Raw genomic sequence first — 18,272 nt, 5'->3', positions numbered from 1 at the left:
CACCCGGCTGCCCCGTGCCGCTGAGGGTGTACTTTCTGTGTGGACTTGTGTCCCCCCCGGTGCCCTACAAAACCCCCCTGGGTCTGCCCTCCAAAGACACGGGTACTTACCTGCTGGCAGACTGGAATCGGGGCACCCCCTTCTCCATTGAAGCCTATGCGTTTTGGGCACCACTTTGACCTCTGCACCTGACCGGCCCTGAGCTGCTGGTGTGTTAACTTTGGGGTTGCTCTGAACCCCCAACGGTGGGCTACCTTAGACCCAAACTTGAACCCCGTAGGTGGTTTACTTACCTGCAAAAACTAAAACACTTACCTCCCCCAGGAACTGTTGAAAATTGCAGTGTCTAGTTTTAAAATAGCTATGGGCCTGATTCTAACTTTGGAGGACGGTGTTAAACCGTCCCAAAAGTGGCGGATATACCACCTACCGTATTACGAGTTCCATAGGATATAATGGACTCGTAATACGGTAGGTGGTATATCCGCCACTTTTGGGACGGTTTAACACCGTCCTCCAAAGTTAGAATCAGGCCCTATATGTCATTTATGTGAAAACTGTATATGCTATTTTGCTAATTCAAAGTTCCTAAACTACCTAACTGAAATACCTTTCATTTGAAGTATTACTTGTAAATCTTGAACCTGTGGTTCTTAAAATAAACTAAGAAAATATATTTTTCTATACAAAAACCTATTGGCCTGGAATTGTCTCTGAGTGTGTGTTCCTCATTTATTGCCTGTGTGTGTACAACAAATGCTTAACACTACTCCTTTGATAAGCCTACTGCTCGACCACACTACCACAAAATAGAGCATTAGAATTATCTCTTTTTGCCACTATCTTACCTCTAAGGGGAACCCTTGGACTCTGTGCATGCTATTTCTTACTTTGAAATAGTACATACAGATCCAACTTCCTACACTCATTCAATTGGAATTCACTAGGCACCTTAAGAATGAATTTAGGATTGGTTCTGAATATCACTTTGTCCTTAGTGAACTGGAGAAAAGGTTCTCTGATGGTGAATGCCTGAATCTCTCCTACTGTCCCAGCGAACATCAGAGGCAGGAGTAGTGCTGTCTTCCAAGAAACAAATTATAAATCCAGTATAAAAGGAGGTAACATCAGCTGACTGAGGATTGCATTAAGTTCCCATGAAACTGGAGGATGTTGAAGAGGTTGAAATGCTCTGAAAAAGCCCTTTCACGAACTGTTTAAAGATGTTCTGAGAAAAAGTAGATGTTGAATGGTCAGTCCTTCTGAATCTTGATATTGCTGCCTGAGGGACCCTGACTAAAGAATATTTGAGACCACCTTTGGCCAAACCTAAATATGTCAGGATCTGAGGCTTTATTTATAGTGGTTAATGATCATTATTACTGCACCAGACACTAAAATGTTCCATTTAGCGTAGTAAGTGTAACTGGTCACAAGTGCATGAGCCTGGACCAGAAACTGTTTACACTCTTGTGATAGATCCAATGGCCAAATTCTAGGTGGTCAGGTACTGTGCTGTCAAGTTCAGGAGCTTGGGGATCGTGGAGGAGAATCTCTCCATACTGTGTGAACAACATCCTGGGATGCACTTTCAAAGTAATGGTTGGACATGCTGCCAACTGCAGCCGGTGACTTGCTGCCCCACTAATGGTGAGACCATGCCAGAGCAATGAGGATCAGAGTGCAATGTTCTACGTTTGTCTTCAACACCCTGTGGATCAGGGAAAAATTAGTAAAGGCTTAAGCAAACATCTTGAACAAGCTGATAGAATGGGCTTGTCCATTGCCCCTGGATGCCAATACGTGCTTGCGAAGCTCAGGCATTTTCTGTTACTTAGGGTGGCAAACAGATCAAATGTGTGGTGACCCCACTGAAAGAAAAAATGTAATCCAATTCTTTCTGTTCTAGTTCCCACTTGTGACAATCCATTATTGCCAGCTGAGCGCATCCGCCTGACAGTGCGAGCAATCTGGCAGATATGACAAAGCTATGTCTATTCTCTGAGAAATGACCCACTTCCACATCAGCTGAGCTACGACTGAAAGGATCCTGGACTGTTTTGATCATCCTTGGCTATGTAGAACATGGATGTTAAGTTGTATTTTGACTAGAACCGGCTGATCAGCCAATCTGGGAAGGAACACTTGTAAACCCAGTCTTAAGGCTCGAAGTCCCAGCACACTGATGTACAGATTCTTCTCTAACCAAAGGCATTTGGTGGAATGTCTTCTCCATGGACCAATCCCCTTGGCATTGGAGGAGGTAGTAGCGATGATGGCTGCCTAGGAGGTGAAACTGGTGAAGGAGCAGGACGAGGTGACAGGAGGATGGGAGAAGCAGGTAACCCCATGTTAGGATTATTAGGTGGTATCTGCAGCAATAATTTGGAAAAATTAACCATAATTTGCTACCACCTTGGTAAGACGCCATTGCTATTTGGACCACATCTGTGTCTCTGCAATATCTAGGTGGTTTCTGCCTTAAATTCATTCAAGTACTTCCAGACTTGTACTCATGCCGACATACATTTGCTCTAGGACTCCTCATTGAGTCCTCTTAGATTTTGAAGATTTTTCCATCCAACTGCATTTAGCTGCAAGCTGTGAATGAGGTATAATCACGATCCTCATCTTCTTGATCGGACTGCAATAATTGTACTGGAAGCACACCCATCACCTCTAAAAGGTGAGCAAACATTTCCTCCCATGTTTTTTATTGACTATGTGGGTCTCAATGGTGATGCCATTGACAAAAGGATTCTCAACATCAACTGTCTTCTCTCATCGACGAGGTCATCATTGACTGAATGCTCAATGCTGACAGTGTCTTAGTCGTCGAGGACGATGGAGCTAAAGTCTTTGACGTCGCCAAGTCTCATCCTCAATGAGGTTTCCTCTGAAAACAGTTTTTTGACAACGTTGAGTCTCTAACACTTAGAATCTGGTTTGTCAGCGGAGGAGGTGGCTGCAAGAGCAGTACCAAACAGATCATGCTCAGGAAACTGTAAAAGTCTCCTCTTGTGAGCTGCCTCCATGTAAGTGCAGGGGGAGTGTGTACTTCTCATTGAACCGTCCCCTGAAGAGGGAGCCATCTCCTTAGAAGGAGGAAAAATCTCAGAGTGTGGGCCAACAGTGTAAATTTTCTTTCTGCAAAAAGAAAACCAGGATCTTCTGTTTGTCAGCCACTGCGACAGTTGGCAAACGTTCCGTGTCAGACCAGCTAGATCTTCCTGCCACAGAAACTGTAGCAATCTTCCTTTAAAACACCTCACAGTACAGTAGTGCTGAAGATAGGGCTGGTTCAAATTCAAGGCAGACCAAATGGACCCAATTTTAGGTTCACTGAAAGGTTAGAGCAGAGTTCTGAACGGTGACTTCCTCAGACAGAACGTGCAGTTGAAAAATGAGCTATGGTGGCCTCTAGGGAGAGTAGGAAGGCTTAAGCTTCCACCTCATTGGCGGAAATGTGGGTTCTTTCAAATGAGGTGGATGTGTTACTAAACATACTATGATATTTCAGACATATATCCATTTTACATTTTATACTGCTATTTTACTGTAGCAGGGATTCCCAGCCAGAAAGGGGAATGATTCAAGCATGTGAATATGGAAAAGATCTAGTGTTGGATCTCAACCAAGTGTGATGCCAAGACACCATGCTAGTGCAAAGTGCTCAGCCTAAATGGTTGGTACTGTCCAGTCCAAAGCAGACAATCTATCAGACCACATCCTAACCATCCTGGATGGTTTTAGCATAGACTGGCCCAAACTTCTTCAGGGAAAGTTGGCAAGATCTTGCCAACTACGTCCCACACAGCACAGGAATATCCATCCAGAAAACAAGCCAGGCTGGCCGAGGAAAATATCAATTTCCTGAATACTTTGGGGAGTTGTAGGGAATGAATTGGGGTGCATACTGCAGTGAAGCCTGAACTGCCAGACTTTCTGGCACAGGGTGGTGTGTCAATAAATGAGTTGCCTATAACATCTAGCAACTTGCCTGTTCACCAGTGAACAGGAACACTTCTTAGATCAGTTGCCTTCACTGAATGCTACTAAAGGCTCAGAGGAAGTCTGTCCAGGTTGCAAGACTCAAGTTAACACATTAGTTTTAACTTCTGTAGTTGGCAACTGTAAGTCTAGGAACTCTCCTGCCCATCTCATTACCACAGCACAGCAGCTACTCTACTCCGTTTATGACACAACCTTGTGTCTGAGAAGTGCCCACCCCCGGCCTCCTGCAAGCCCATGTATAAGTTGTCAACATCCTAGTAAAGGGGATAATAGTTCCCATCATCTCCATTCTCAACACTAAAGGCTGATTGATTCTGATCAGAGTCAGAACCGAAATGTTGCAGAACTGGTGAGGAGTTAAGAGACAAAGGCATGTTTCTGTGTGAGTCTGACTGAACTGGAACCATGTGTGTTACTAGGGCTTTGGGGGACAAACTCAGTTGAGGCTACGATGAATGTGGCATGAAGTCAAATAGGATTATTGGGACAGGATCTTTAATTGGCAGCAACAAACTTAGCGCTTATGTAAAAGGAGACCAGAGTGGATTTTGGTGCTGGACTGAAAAATCAGCTCTGACATTAGATCAGAACCCAGGAAAGGTTTAGGAGGTACAGGTAGAGCCGAAATCAGAACCCATGGGGATAACTCAAATGGGGGGGCTCTGCAGATCCTTGGGGCACAAAGGTGCACCAGAGTGCCTAAGATTTACAACATGGCCTCTTTAAAGGCCTCACTCCGTTGGTCCCAGGTGCATCAGGATCAGTTGCAGAATCAGCTCCTCACTGGGGGACTGGCAGCAAGACCAAGAGGCACCTAAATGTGCTTGCAAATTCCGAAGCAGAAAGTGGCGGGACTGGGAGGACTTCCACTTGGCCTTCTTATTCTTCTGCTTTGACTTACTGGAAGACATAGACCATGACAAGCACCTGTCATGGTACCAGGTTGGTGTCCTCAACTTTGAGGGTGACTTCGAAGATTATTTTTGGTGTTCAGCGATGAACAGCTTTGCATTCCCAGAGTCCTGCCCCGGACCCAAACATCTTTGCTTGCAAGGCTTCTATAATTTTACAGAAGGAAAATAGTTCCCTTGCACACTGGAAAACAGAATGTTAGAAGAAAACTCAAATGCCGACTAGCAAATAGTTGCGTGTGAGCTCCAGAATAATGTACAAAAGCACAGAAAGAAAAGAATCGACACTGATGTGTAAGGGTTGCGCCTATGTGCACTTCCATTGTCAATTTCGGGGTGGAACAAAACCAATGCAAACCTCTTAGGCACCAGCTGCTGGCACGTGGGAGCAATGCTGCTTGAATTTTTGAGATTCAGTCTGGTGCCTGGGATATTCTAATGGCAATAAATATGTGGTCCATCAGAAATACATTTTGATCTTCACAGTTCACAAAAGCAGAGCATGACAATCATAGTTTAATTGGTCATTCACCAACTAGTTTACCATTAAAATAAAATCTTTCTGTCATAACTCAAAATAAATATGGAACAAGCTATAGCATCACAGACAAACTTACTTCAAAACTTTTCCGTAAAGCATCGACCCCAAGATAAAAAAGCATCTGCCAGGTTTGCTCCTCTGCACGCAGTTTCTGCCATATCCGGTGAAGCCTTTCATAAAGATGAATCCCTAAACAAGTCAAAACCTCTTCTTGGGCTATGTCAATGGTCTTAGCATGTCTTTCTCTTCGCCTAAACCAGAAGAATAAAAACATTAAAGGTCACTTCTATTTATATGTAGAATGTTTTCAATACAGCTAAAAATAAAAAAACTGGGATAGGAGAATCAACCTGGCACCTTCAGTTAGGCGCATGATGCATTCCAAAAAAGAAAAAAAAAAAAAAAACATGCTCATCTTTCTTCACTTTATTCTATACAGCAGCCTTTTAATAAACAACTACCTTTCACAGAAAAGCATTAGGGAAAGAGACAAAATATAACCAATCAAACAGTCCATGTAATATAGTCCATCATTTCTGTTTATGCCCCCTTTTTTCACTGCTCAGCAACTATGAGTTACGGCCCTTTCATTTTCTCCTCACTTCAATGTAGTGTTCTATGCTTTATTGGACCCATAGGTATTTTTTTCCAAGAATGATTTTTGTTATTGATTGATTGCGCACTTTAACGTTGCTGTTCCTCTGACAGGCGGCCGCAAGAGCGCTTCTCAATGCTCCTCACACGGCTTGTATTCTTTGCCGGGGGCCATGTGTGCACAGTTCTGGCCACTGGATGAAGCTAAGAGTAAAATGAGACACGCCTTGGAATTCATGAGCATCGCATGCCAGTCTGTAATCATAGAGCTGCCAACTCGCAAAGCCTTGGCCTGACGCGGGAGCCCCATCCAGCATGGAAGCCTCTACTTCCCGTTTTGCGGCCAGTACTTCCAAAGCTCGTTATTCAATAGCAGTAACAACAAAACCATACCTACCTACCCTTGAGATTTTAGGTGTGGGTAGGGTTGCACGCTCACAACTTTTTGGTCCTGAAGAAGTGATGTGGATCCTTTTCTTGAGCCTCTGGATGCGAAACATGTTGACCTGATATAATTTATACTTTTTAGGCTAGTTGGGCACATTGTATCCCCATAGTAGCCCTGACCATTTGTATGGTTTAACCCCGCCTAGAGAGTCACAATATTAAAAGGCATAGTGGGCATCTCTCCCTCGCTTTCAGATACCCCTATCATTCTAACCCACCCTCCTAGTACACCCTTATACTCTCCATCCTCATCAGAAGGCATTACGAAAAAGATCTCCGCTAAAGTGACCCTTTGAGGGGCCTATAGGGCATTGCAGCGCCGGTCCTATCAGGAGCATGCCTTGTGATGAAACATGACATCCCTATGGGATGTGTGAGGGCACCACAAAACAATCTATACGATCCTGATGGGGACCAGAACCCTTCCAGGCCTTGCTGGCCCTTAGCAAACAAAGATCCAATTCCTTCCACCTCTTCCTCTGTCCCGGACTCCCTAGTGGCGGATATGCTGGGACCTGGATGATCTCCTTCATCCTATGTATTACATGTGGTGTCCCAATGAGAAGGTAGTATCCTATGTGGCAGGGAGGCTTCGCAAGCTGCTGGGCAAAGACTTCAGGGCATGACTGCGGGCAGTGTGTCCCCACCTGTTCCTGGAAGGCAATGTGGCCCTCATTCTGGAGATATACGTGTGCATGGTTACTTTCTTGACAAAATATATTAAGGACCCCAAGAAGGGCACAGATCGCTCATGGCAGTCATGTCAGGACAAGTTACTAGATCTGGGATCGATCACGGAGATCTTAAACATGGCTGAATAATCCAACCAGTCAGGCAAGCTCATGTCTCCCAAGGCTGTTTGGATGGGCCCCGAAAGCACTAACATTGTTGGGCAATGCGAATTATGTGCGCTCTGTGGAAAGGCATCATTCTCTCTTGATTAAGGTGGAGCCAAAACTTGGGGACCTGGCAATTTCAGAAGCAGACCCCACTGCGCAAAGGAGGGATGTTAGGGGAGCCTTTTAGAAAGGAACTAGGCAAATGTGGGGCCACACTCAATTTGTTGGATAAGGTGCAGTCATCTAATACAAAACAAAATGAATTCCGAAGGTCAGGCTACCCTCGTAGATCTGGAGGTAACGGAACGGTTAAAGGAAGGGGTTATTGTGCCTTCTGCTGCTCATCAGTCTGGATTTGTCAGCAGCATCTTCCTAGTGGAGAGGAAGGACAGGGGGTCAACATCCAGTGCTCAACCTCAGACAGGTCAATGAGTGGCTAGTCTATCGCCATTTCAAGATGGAGGATCCATCTTCTGAGGGCTCTTCTATACCCGGGAAATTGACTAATTCACATGGACCTCAGGGATGCCTGTCTGACAGTCCCTATTTTTCTGCCTCGTTGCAGGTATCTGCATTTTCTTTGGGGTCATCAAGTCTTCGAGCTATGGACTTTACCCATTAGCATGTCATTCGCCCCTTGGTGTTTCACCAAGGTTCTCAAGTCAGGGGTGGAGTTCTTCCATGCCATGGGCATTCACTTAATAGTGTATCTCGATCTTCTGCTGATGGATCAATGCCCACGCTAACCGCCAGCACAGCTCCAGATGACAGTGGACTCGCCGGAGTGTCCGGGATGCGTGACAAATGAAAAAAAAAAAATCCCTGTTGGTCCCGACGCAATAAAACAACTCTTTCAGGTTTTGGAATCAACTCCCAAGACTCTACTCTCAGCCTTCCCGCCAAGAAGATGGTGAAAATTCGTCACAAACTCATGAATAATATGGCCAGAAAGAACTCCTCGCTCAGGCAATTGGCTCATTTGGTGAGTGTTACAATCCTCCATTCAGTCAATTTTCCCAGGCCCTCTTTATTACAGAGTTATGCAAAGGTTGAAGGCACGTCACCTTCAGAACGGAGCAATGATTCTGTTATCAGAGGAGGCCAAAGAGGAAATGTAGTGGTGGTTGACCCACATGGAGGTCTGGAGTAGGAGAGCCATTTTTGGTTCCAGTCTGGAAATTGTGATAGAGCCCAATGCCAGCAAAGTTGGCTAGGGTGCCATTTGTGGCAGTGTGTCCACAGAAGGAAAGTGGTCATCCGAACAACAATCTCTATACATCACCTGCGTGGAGCTACTGGCAGGCTCTTTTTGGGGTCAGATGTTGGACTTGGGACAGGATGAATTGCTCATGATGGACAACATTTCAGCAGTGCATTATATCAACCGCCTGTAGGGTTCACGATCCTAGATGTTGGCGGAACTTGCGAAAGGATTTTGGGACAATTGCCTAGAACTCAACATCTTGATGATGGTGGAATATCCCCTGGGGAAATCCAGCGAAGTCGCCAATTGGCATTCCCGCTATCTTCAGCCCCTTAGTGCCTAGCAATTGCATCTGGAGGTGTTCCAAGTTCACCAGAGAATATGGGTGCTGTTATCTGTGGACCTTTTTGCCTCTCTACGGTCAACTGGATCGGTTCTTCACTTGGAGGCCGGATCCACCAGCAGAGGCAACAGATGCCTTCCTAAAGAACTGCACTATGGAAAAGGGCTATGCATTTCCCCCATTCGAAATGATGATGCTGGTGGCCATACATGTCATGCGGAAGGTAAGCAAACTTGGTGGTGATCACAAGGATTTGGAGATCGCAAGTCTGGTTTCCAGTGATGGCAGAACTTCTTGGGATTTTCCAATCCGTCTACCCCGAGACTAGACATTCTGCAGGACCCTTTGAGGAATCCTTACCATCTGGTTCTTTTTTTTTTGGGGGGGGGGGGGGGGGGGGGATAGGAACACCCCCCTCATGGCTTGGAGGATTACAGATCTAGGTGGAAAGTCTGAGGACTTTCTGAAGTGTCTCAAGATCTTTTGACCAAAGCCTGAGCAGATGGCACTAATAAGAGATACAGGTCAGCCTGGGGCAGATGGGTATGTTGGTGTGTACAGAGAGAAACCGATTCCGTGGCATCCAAAGTCATTTCTATCTGGACTTTCTTTGTCCTCTCTGGTTAGTGACGGTATGGCTTACAGGTCAGTAAGGACTTTCTGCTACACTATATCGCCTGGCCATCTGCCCATAAAAGGTTTCCAGGTGGGGAAGCAACCATTGGTAAGGAAATTGATGAGGGAAGGGAGATTGTCAGTCCCTCCTGCTCCCTGGTATTCCATCCTGTGGGATGTTGATTTGGTCCTCAATCAGTTTCTGTTTGGCCAAACAACAAATATTTAATTGAGGAAACAATCATCATCTAAACTGGCCATGTTGCTGTGTTTAGTCTCCTGCAAGAGGGTGTCACATGTCACGGCCCTGGCTATTACAGGAAGGATTTACACACCAGGAGTTACTTTCCATATTAAAAGACAGGCAAAATGTAATTCAAGAATTGTTTCATACCCGATGTTTGTGGATGTCCCAAAATTGTATGCGGTCCGCGGTCTAAAGTCTTATGAAGCAAGGATGTTTCTTACCCTACCATAGCCGGAAGGGTGAATTAGGTCATGTAAAAGGCACATATTGACACATCAGTGTTTGGAGCACACTCTGCAAGAGGTGCTACGGCTTCCAAAGATTTTTTGTTGTGGCTCACCTTGAAGACGTAAGGAATATGGCTGATTGGTTGTCAGAATCTACATTTAAGACATTCTATTTTTAACCATAGTGGACATGGCTACCTTGGTGGTGAATAAGATTTGAACAAGCATAATCCTCGCCTCGGGTCCTGACCGATTATAACATTTCCTAGCGATCGTGATGGAAAGTTTCAATTCTATTAAGGACATGGATGTGAGGATTATTACCATCTGATCAAGACTCATTTTTGCTCCTTGGTATCTTTTGCAGAGATGCGAAAGTCAGGATTTTTTTCTCTTCAGGATAAATATGTTGGGATTTCCTGTAAGGACAATGTTCAATAGTTACTGTAATGATGTACTGTAAGGTTATCTGTACATGAGGTGTTGCAGGTTGTGTCTAATATTGCATGCGACTTGACTGTAATATTTGATAGTTATAATAAGTGTGGGAAGCTCTTTGTATGTTTGCTTTTATGCTTTAGGGAACAACACCTCTAAACAGGAGCAAGCCAAGACTGGAAGGAATCTTTACTGTGAAAAGCGGCTCTCGCACGAAGAAAGAGGGGGCATAAAAAGAGGTGATGACTATAAAACCTGGACTGTTTGGTTGGGGCGTTTTTTCTCTTTCCATAATGGTTTTCTGGGAAAGGCAATTTTTATTAAAAGGCTGCTGTATAGAATAAAGTGAAGAAAGGTGAGCATAATCCTCTCCTCTGTGTCCTTAATAGAATGGAAACTTTCCATTACAGTATCTAGGAAATTTTATATTTTGTTCAGAAAAGACTCAGTAATCACAACTTGAACCTTGCAAATTGGGTAAAAGGTTAAAAAAAGAAAGAAAAAAAAATAGCGGATCAAAAACTTGTTTAACAAAAAGTTTTGAACACTTCTAAGCAGCTTTAGCTTTATACTTTTAGAACTGTCTAATTAGCTTATTGTTTTTATCGACAACTAACAAAATATCTTCAGCTACTTTGAAGCTTTTGGACTCTGAACAGGCACAAAACATTATTTCAACACGAGCCGTTTATTACTGCTGGTGCAACAAACTCTTGCAATTTTAAGACAAATGACTAATAAGAAAGCACAACTTAACAGAAGCACATGGAAAACTGACTTAAAATAGTTTGTTAAAGCATCTTTGGGGAGGGTGGTGAAGTCACCAAAATTAACAAATGCAACACTCTTGCTACAGCAAAGTATATTTCCCCTCCCCAAAAAATTAATTTGTACCTAAAGCTTTCAAAGTACAAAAAGCTCATCAAGTACACATTTTACTTGCTCCACATACAAGATACTAACTAGATGAGTTTTTGGGAATTACTAATTTAACAAAACAGTCAGCTAATAGCAGATGCCAGAACCTTACTGTGGAAGACAGGCAGGCCCTCGGCTGTCCGGAAACATTCTGAAGCATTAATGTGCCCAGTCTAAGCCCTCACCAAAAAAAATAAAAAAATAGTAAAGCTATATTTGCCCGAGTATCAGTCAAAGTACAGCATAGTAGCAAAGGTTCGGCAATAAAACTCAGTCAGTGAATGAAAAATACTAAGAATGTTAGCCCTTTGGCACCTACCAATATCTCAGGGTTAATGTCTTGCACAAACATAAATTAAAATAATATCTCACAAACAAATAAAAAAATACTAGAAAACAGAACAAAATTAGGCAATATTAGCAAAGCACTGCTTGACGCGGTTAGTCCTGATATTTCATTGGGTCACATCCAAATAAAAGGATAAAAAAAAATACCTAAAGTGTAAAAGTGAATGTAAACACCGCAAAATGAATGAATTTTAATGGTCCATTCATTTGCAAACATTTCAACATCAAAATAAGTAAGCAAAGCGCTAGATAGCCCACTCTAGCAAACCACGTACTCATACCCTCCAGCAAACTCTGGTTCAGCCCGACCCAAAAGATGTGCGATGAAGTCCGTTTCACAGCAGACATGAATGTGGCGTTCATGTGGACAGCAGCGCAGCCCTTCGTACAGTGCAGCACAATAACCTTTCTCTTTACTGCAGTCTAGCTCACCAATTAGAATATTATATGCTCTAAGAACTTTGTTTTTGCAATCCGTGCAAAACCTGTATTAAAAAAAGAAAAGCAAAATATGAACAACAAGTTATTATTAAGTCATCATTTCTATCTTTAAGAATAATACATTAGGAATGTGAGAATTAGAAAACAGCAAGAGGTCTACAAGCACATGCAGGCATTGGAAGTATATTGTTTCATTAAATTAAAACGTTTCTAAAGTAAAGTTATACGAAATAAAGTTCACAGGTAAGTCGGGGAAGAACTTAAGACACTGTAGCAATTGGTTAAATGCAGCATGCATTTCAAATCTATAAACAAGTGGCCATTACATTAAACGAAAAAAGGTAATGGCATGAGCTGCCACTTGAATCCACTTAACAGATCCACTGCTATTCATGCTACAGTATGGCACAAGCAAAATTGTACTTCATGCTTGAATACTCTGCACGATTTTGCGTTCTGCAACTTGTACAAAATGTCTAGAACTGCACTGGTCTGGTGTGAAATTTTTCTCATTGTTTTGCTGCACAGGACTGGTTTGAGCAGAAAACCTCCCACACAAAAATCTGAGAAGAAATGTGTATCAACAGACGTTTTCTCCACAAACCAGTCCCCTTCTCGTATCTAAAGTAGTGACTTTTGAATGTGACATACGCCCTTGCATTTTCACTTGATATACCACAAATTACACCTTCCTAAGATTTTACAAAGTTTCAGGGGAAAAAATATGACAATTTCACACATCCTTATCTAAGGTATGAGCTGTGCCTTTTGTGAAATCCAGGCACGAATATTCCAAGGTAATATTTTCGGAAAATATAAATGGAAGTCTGAATGAGGAACATGCCCCAAACACATGGAATAATTAATTACCTATGTTTCCGCAGATATGTCTCTAACGTTTCCAATAGACAACTAGAATCAATTAATACCACTTCATCTCTGCACTCCTGGGACATCAGCTCCCACACGTCCATCCAGCACCCCCTAAGAGATAAACAGTTTAGAAAAAGAAGACTTGTGAGCAATTGCTTGTACATACAAAATTTGCCAAGATAACATTTGCTATCAACGCCTAATCAAAATAATTTGCATTAGATCAAAAAGACATGTATTTCATTACACAGAAACCTATACACCAATGCCAATGTAAAATGAGAAAATAAGCTTACTGGAGCTCAGTTGCCAAAAATAAAAAAAAAACAAAGCAATTCACTGGGACTGGATAGTCTTCAGGAATCATACAGAATTTCACGAGTAAATTGCAATACCAGGGGTTGGTTCCCTCGTGAAACAGGGCCTCTTAACAAAAATCACCCTCTGGCCGTGCTAGCCTTTAAAGTAGGGACTGATCTATAAGTGAAATGAACTTCCCTGTTAAAGTGAAGTTCAACAGTATTAGAGGTTATTGAGCATTCCCACTTCATATTTTAGGTTACATAGTGACTTTAAACCAGTGGTCTGCAGTAACATTAACTCAGAAGTAGCACAGCAAGAATCTCCACACGAAGAGTTTACATCGAACTCCCATGTAGCAGAAGGAATTATACTCAGAATGTTCTGCAAAGTATCACCCTTCCCCACAGTCTATAGGGGCTGCAGTAAAACAGTATAAAGAAGACATATTGTAGCAGTATCAATCATAGATTAAATTAATTCCTCTGCTGGAAGCATAAACTTTGAGATTTCAGTTCATGGCCTCTAGACTGACAGCCTGATCCTGCAAGATGTAACTCAGGATGGTTAGGTCATCCACCGCGTCCAGGAAATGTCACCCTAGGAAGTAGAGCGGTCTGAACATCCCTTTCTAAACTACACTTGAATCTGCAAAGTTCGGGGTCTATGGACTAGACCCATCAATCAGACTTAGATGGTTGGACAACCAATTGCTAGCATGATCTATTATGTTCACACAGAGAGCATGCTGGAAGGATAACCACCGCAAATAGACCTTCCTATAGGAAGCTGGGCGAACGCAACCAAGACTTTTTTGGCTATGAGGCTGCAAAATGTGAAAACAAAGCATTATACCAGACAATCTGCAATTTGCGTGATGAAAATAATAAATGAACGCCAAGACATTGAAACGTATTGCAAACCCCTACAAGAAACTGTAATGTACAAGCTGCAACAGTAGTTGAGAGAGACAGTAAAACATTTATAATCACAAAGGGGTACAGATTTGTAGAGTAATATAGCTTTAATGTGCCTATAATGGTTAAAATAAATGATACCAGACTAATCAAGTCCTTTCAACAAATGCAAAAATGTACACTGTTGGGAAGAGGCTGTGAAAGACCATACAGGGTACTAACCAGAATACAGCTCAGGATCACTGCTCCCTGTGCAAAGCCCTAACACTAAAAGGGAAAAGCAAGAAACCTCTTCTTACTTTACCTGCGCCTCTCCTGAAGATCCTCGAAGAGTTTCTGCCTTTCCTCTGGTGGAGCAAGCATGAAGACTAAAGAATTCAAACTGCGCTTATGTCCAACTTTCACCCAGATGGCAATACCACATTTGGTCACTACACTTCCTGCACTGCCATGTGTCACAAACAGGTGCTTAAAATCTTAAGAGTTATGTATGTCCTAGGTAAAATATAAATTCTAAAAAATAAAAAAAATAAAAACCTGAGATTAAGATTGTTTTTTTTTTTTCTTTTCCAAAAGGTAGAATAATTTATTGATTTGAATGTAATTATGTTTGAGTCTTCAGTTTGAAAGAAGGAGTCACCTAAAGGATTACCATGTCTTTTTGTAACACAAGGCCCTTCTCTTTGAAAGACTTTTAGCAGCCTGGGTTCTAAAGATGTGCTGGACATATCTTCTGCACTAGTGTGCTAAGAATGTCTGCAGCACATCCAAGTATCGGCAGGAACTAGGAATCAGTGTGGTGCTTGCACCAGAGGGTTTTCCTATTCAAGCACACAGCTCAGATGGGGGGGGGGGGGGGGGTTTAGGGGGTGGAGGGGGAAGAGCTTCCCCCTCTGCGCAAGGCTTTTTCTTGTTTGCATGTGAAAATCCTAACCAGTGCAGATGAGCTGCTACCACTGCCATCACTTTGGTGAACACCTGAGGGCACTGGAGAGACCAAAGGGAAGCACGGTAAATTGAAAGTGCTCGTGGCCCACCTTGAACCGCAAGTAACACCTGTGGGCGGGCAGGCAGGCAGGATAAGGATGTGAAAATACACATCTTGAAAGTCCAACCCTACCATCCAGTCTCTTTGGTCTAGGGCAGACAAGACCTGAGCCAAAGTGAGCATTTGGAATTTCTCCTTTTTTAGGAAGAGGTTCACATCCCGCAAATCTAGAATAGGCCAAAGACCATTGTTCTTTTAGGATATCAGAAAGTAGCAGGAATAACAACCACTGTCTACTTCTGACATCAGGTCCCTTTATAAGGCTCCCTTGTCAAAGAGAGCCGAAACCTCCATGCGGAAAAAGACTATGGGATCCTCCATCACCTGTTCTTTTAACAGAGGCAAAGAGGGAGGGAAAGAATGGAAGGGGAGGTAATAGCCCTTCTGCATCATCTGCAAGACCCATTTTCCGATGTGAAAATATGAAATTGAATCCTCCCTCCAACTGGACGCGTGTGGTCTTGCCGAATCACACTAGCAGGACTTGGGCTCTGTGGAGGAGTGGGGTGGGTGGTGGTCGACTTCTGACCAGACCCTCTGGGTCTGAAGGTACCACGACCTCGTCCACACACAAGATGCTGATATGATGGAGGGCGGTGGCTGGTCTGTGGATGGCGTGGTACCCCGCTCCTTCCAAAGCCTCTAAAGGGGCGTAAGACTGTTGGTGAGGGGTCGCTGAGAGGCCCAAGGATTTCGGTGTAGCCTAGGAGTCCTTGAAGCGCGACAAGTATGACGAGTATGACTTTTCACCAAATAGGTGGGGCCCATCGAAGGAAATGTCCATAAGGTTTGCCTGGACATCCCCCAAAAAGCCAGATATACAAAGCCAGGCATGGTGACAAAAGGCCACAGTTGACAAAATCGCTCTGCCCAGCAAGTCAGTTGTGTCCAAACAACACTTGATAGTAAACTTGGCTGCAGCTCTACTATCTTTGACTCCTTGTGAGAGTGTGTCTTGTATGCCCTCCGGGACACACGGTAGCACCTGTGCCCTGTATCACAAAGTATGGGGAAAATGGCCCAACAGGCGTGAGGTGTTTACGGACCTCAATGCCAAGCTGTAAGAAGAAAACATCTTCTCAAGCAGGTCCAGCCTCTTGGAATCCCTATCCAGGGGAGCGGAAGGTAAGGCGCCAAGGGAAGTGGAGGCTTGGGCCACCAAGCTCTCCGGGGTCAGGTGTTGTGTAAAGAAGCTAGGATCACTTGGAGCTGAGCAATGGTGGCAGCCAATTATCCTATTTACAGGTGCCCCTGTGCTTGGTTTGGACCTTGTCCCCAAGCAGGACTTCCATGAGGGCTTCATTATAGGGTAACATTGGTTCCGATGTGGAAACCACCGGCTGAAGCACCTCAGTCAGGAGGTTAGTCCTGACCAGCACGTAGGCAAATCTAGGTCCAGGGCCTCAGCAGCCCTACGCACCGCCACAGCATACAATGCTTCCTCATCCGTAGCCACCGTAGGAGGTGAGAACATGCCAGCATCCTGGGAGGGATCCATTCCACTGGCTTCTCCTTACTCCTCATGCCAGTCCATTTGCTCCAACTGAGACTCTAGAGGGTCTGGAGACCCCTCCCATTCCTCACCAATGCCTGATCACAGAAAGGCTCAAGCAATGCTCTGGCACCTGTTGGCACTGCTGGTGCCAGAATCAGCATTGTGCGATGCCGTTAAGGCTCATCGGCTATTAGAATGGGACTTCTGCTACCAGTGGGCGCTGGTGGCATGTCTAGGTCGGGAGCAACATCGGAGGAGGTGGTGTGGACTCTGTCATTCCAGATCTGATATCGGAAACAAGATACCCCACTGGTGCTGAGGCCAAAGCCACCGACTCCATGTTGCACTTAGCCCAGCAGCACACATCACATTAGTGACCACCAGCTTAGTTTTGCCTATTGACTATTTTAGCATTAGCCACTGCCACGTTAAGAGCTTCAAGTAGTTTTCAACCTTGTACAATGTGCACATGTTTTTATTTTTCGTGTACTTTCCCATCAAGGGCTTAGGCTGATAAGAATGTACTAAGACGGCAGGGAACGGTCTTGTTTTGAATTGGCACCTTGGGATTGTGGCCAAGTTCCATCATGTTATTTTCAAAGCTGGCCTAAAGCAATCAGCATTTTTGAATAAATAAACATCTGCAGTGAGAGGAAGGTTCTAAAATGTTCCTCTCTTGTTTGTACAAAATAAAAGAGGCAGAAACCAGATAGAGCAGGGACAGTGTGTGCTGGCAGATCTCAGGCATATCCAGGACGCTGGAGTGTGTCATCCTTCCCCTGAGGATAATTGATCTTTCTCCCCAATCGATTCTGGGATCTGGCGATCTGATGCTGAATAGGACGACGACTAAGCAGTTTTGCCCTTGCCTCATGGTGATGCATATTTTTTAATTCATTATTTGCTCTGCATTATAATATAGATATATTTTCCGTGTATATTGCAGTGGAGAATCATTTGACATGTTTTTCTTTCATTGCTGTGACCATTTTTAAACGTGTGCTTTCACCATGTTAATCTCCTTTTAGGAACCTTGCGTAGTGAAATAATAAATGTTTTCTTTGGACTAAGAAGTGCATGCCAGATTTTTGTCAGTGCATGAGTATTTCAGATATGTCATTAGTGAAGCAAAACACCTGCCTACCATAGGCAGGGCTAGGGACACACATTTGTATTTGTAAAGCACACTAATTTATTTCAGAATTCTCTTCTTCCTACTAAATTTTGTTATGTTCAGACATTACACTGCTGGTCTTCCTGATATGGAGAGCAGCTCTGCCATCCATGGGGTGGTCGGGTGGACTGACTTGCCAGACCTGCCATGGGGCAGGGACACCTCCTCCGCCATACCACCCAAATCAATGTGTTCACCAAATGGGATAGGATCGGGATCGGGATCTCCATTCTTGGAGATATGGCACAACAGGGGGGCTGACCTCCTTTCAGAAACGATTTTACCTAGCCCCAAATCATTTCCACAAATAGCTCCAACTTCGCATTGCACTAGCAGAA

The 18,272-nt window shown here is 43.8% G+C and overlaps 1 protein-coding gene across 4 annotated transcripts in view; it reads right to left on the bottom strand.

Annotated features, from left to right (window-relative positions):
• The window catches only part of GGNBP2 (gametogenetin binding protein 2), a 389,041-nt gene that overhangs the window by 223,711 nt on the left and 147,058 nt on the right, over positions 1 to 18,272 (bottom strand). For 2 of the 4 annotated variants that reach the window (XM_069226555.1, XM_069226553.1), the window contains 3 exons: positions 12,998 to 13,111; positions 11,962 to 12,171; positions 5,543 to 5,717 (listed from right to left, as the gene is read on the bottom strand). In XM_069226555.1, the coding sequence (XP_069082656.1) occupies positions 5,543 to 5,717; positions 11,962 to 12,171; positions 12,998 to 13,111 (499 nt within the window). The remainder of the gene's footprint in view (positions 1 to 5,542; positions 5,718 to 11,961; positions 12,172 to 12,997; positions 13,112 to 18,272) is intronic. The other 2 variants (XM_069226554.1, XM_069226556.1) reach the window with 1 other exon arrangement.

This window comes from Pleurodeles waltl, chromosome 3_2, assembly GCF_031143425.1.
Source record: "Pleurodeles waltl isolate 20211129_DDA chromosome 3_2, aPleWal1.hap1.20221129, whole genome shotgun sequence".
In the NCBI taxonomy this organism is placed as follows: Eukaryota; Metazoa; Chordata; class Amphibia; order Caudata; family Salamandridae; genus Pleurodeles; species Pleurodeles waltl.
This window is presented reverse-complemented; position numbering and strand designations above follow the sequence as displayed.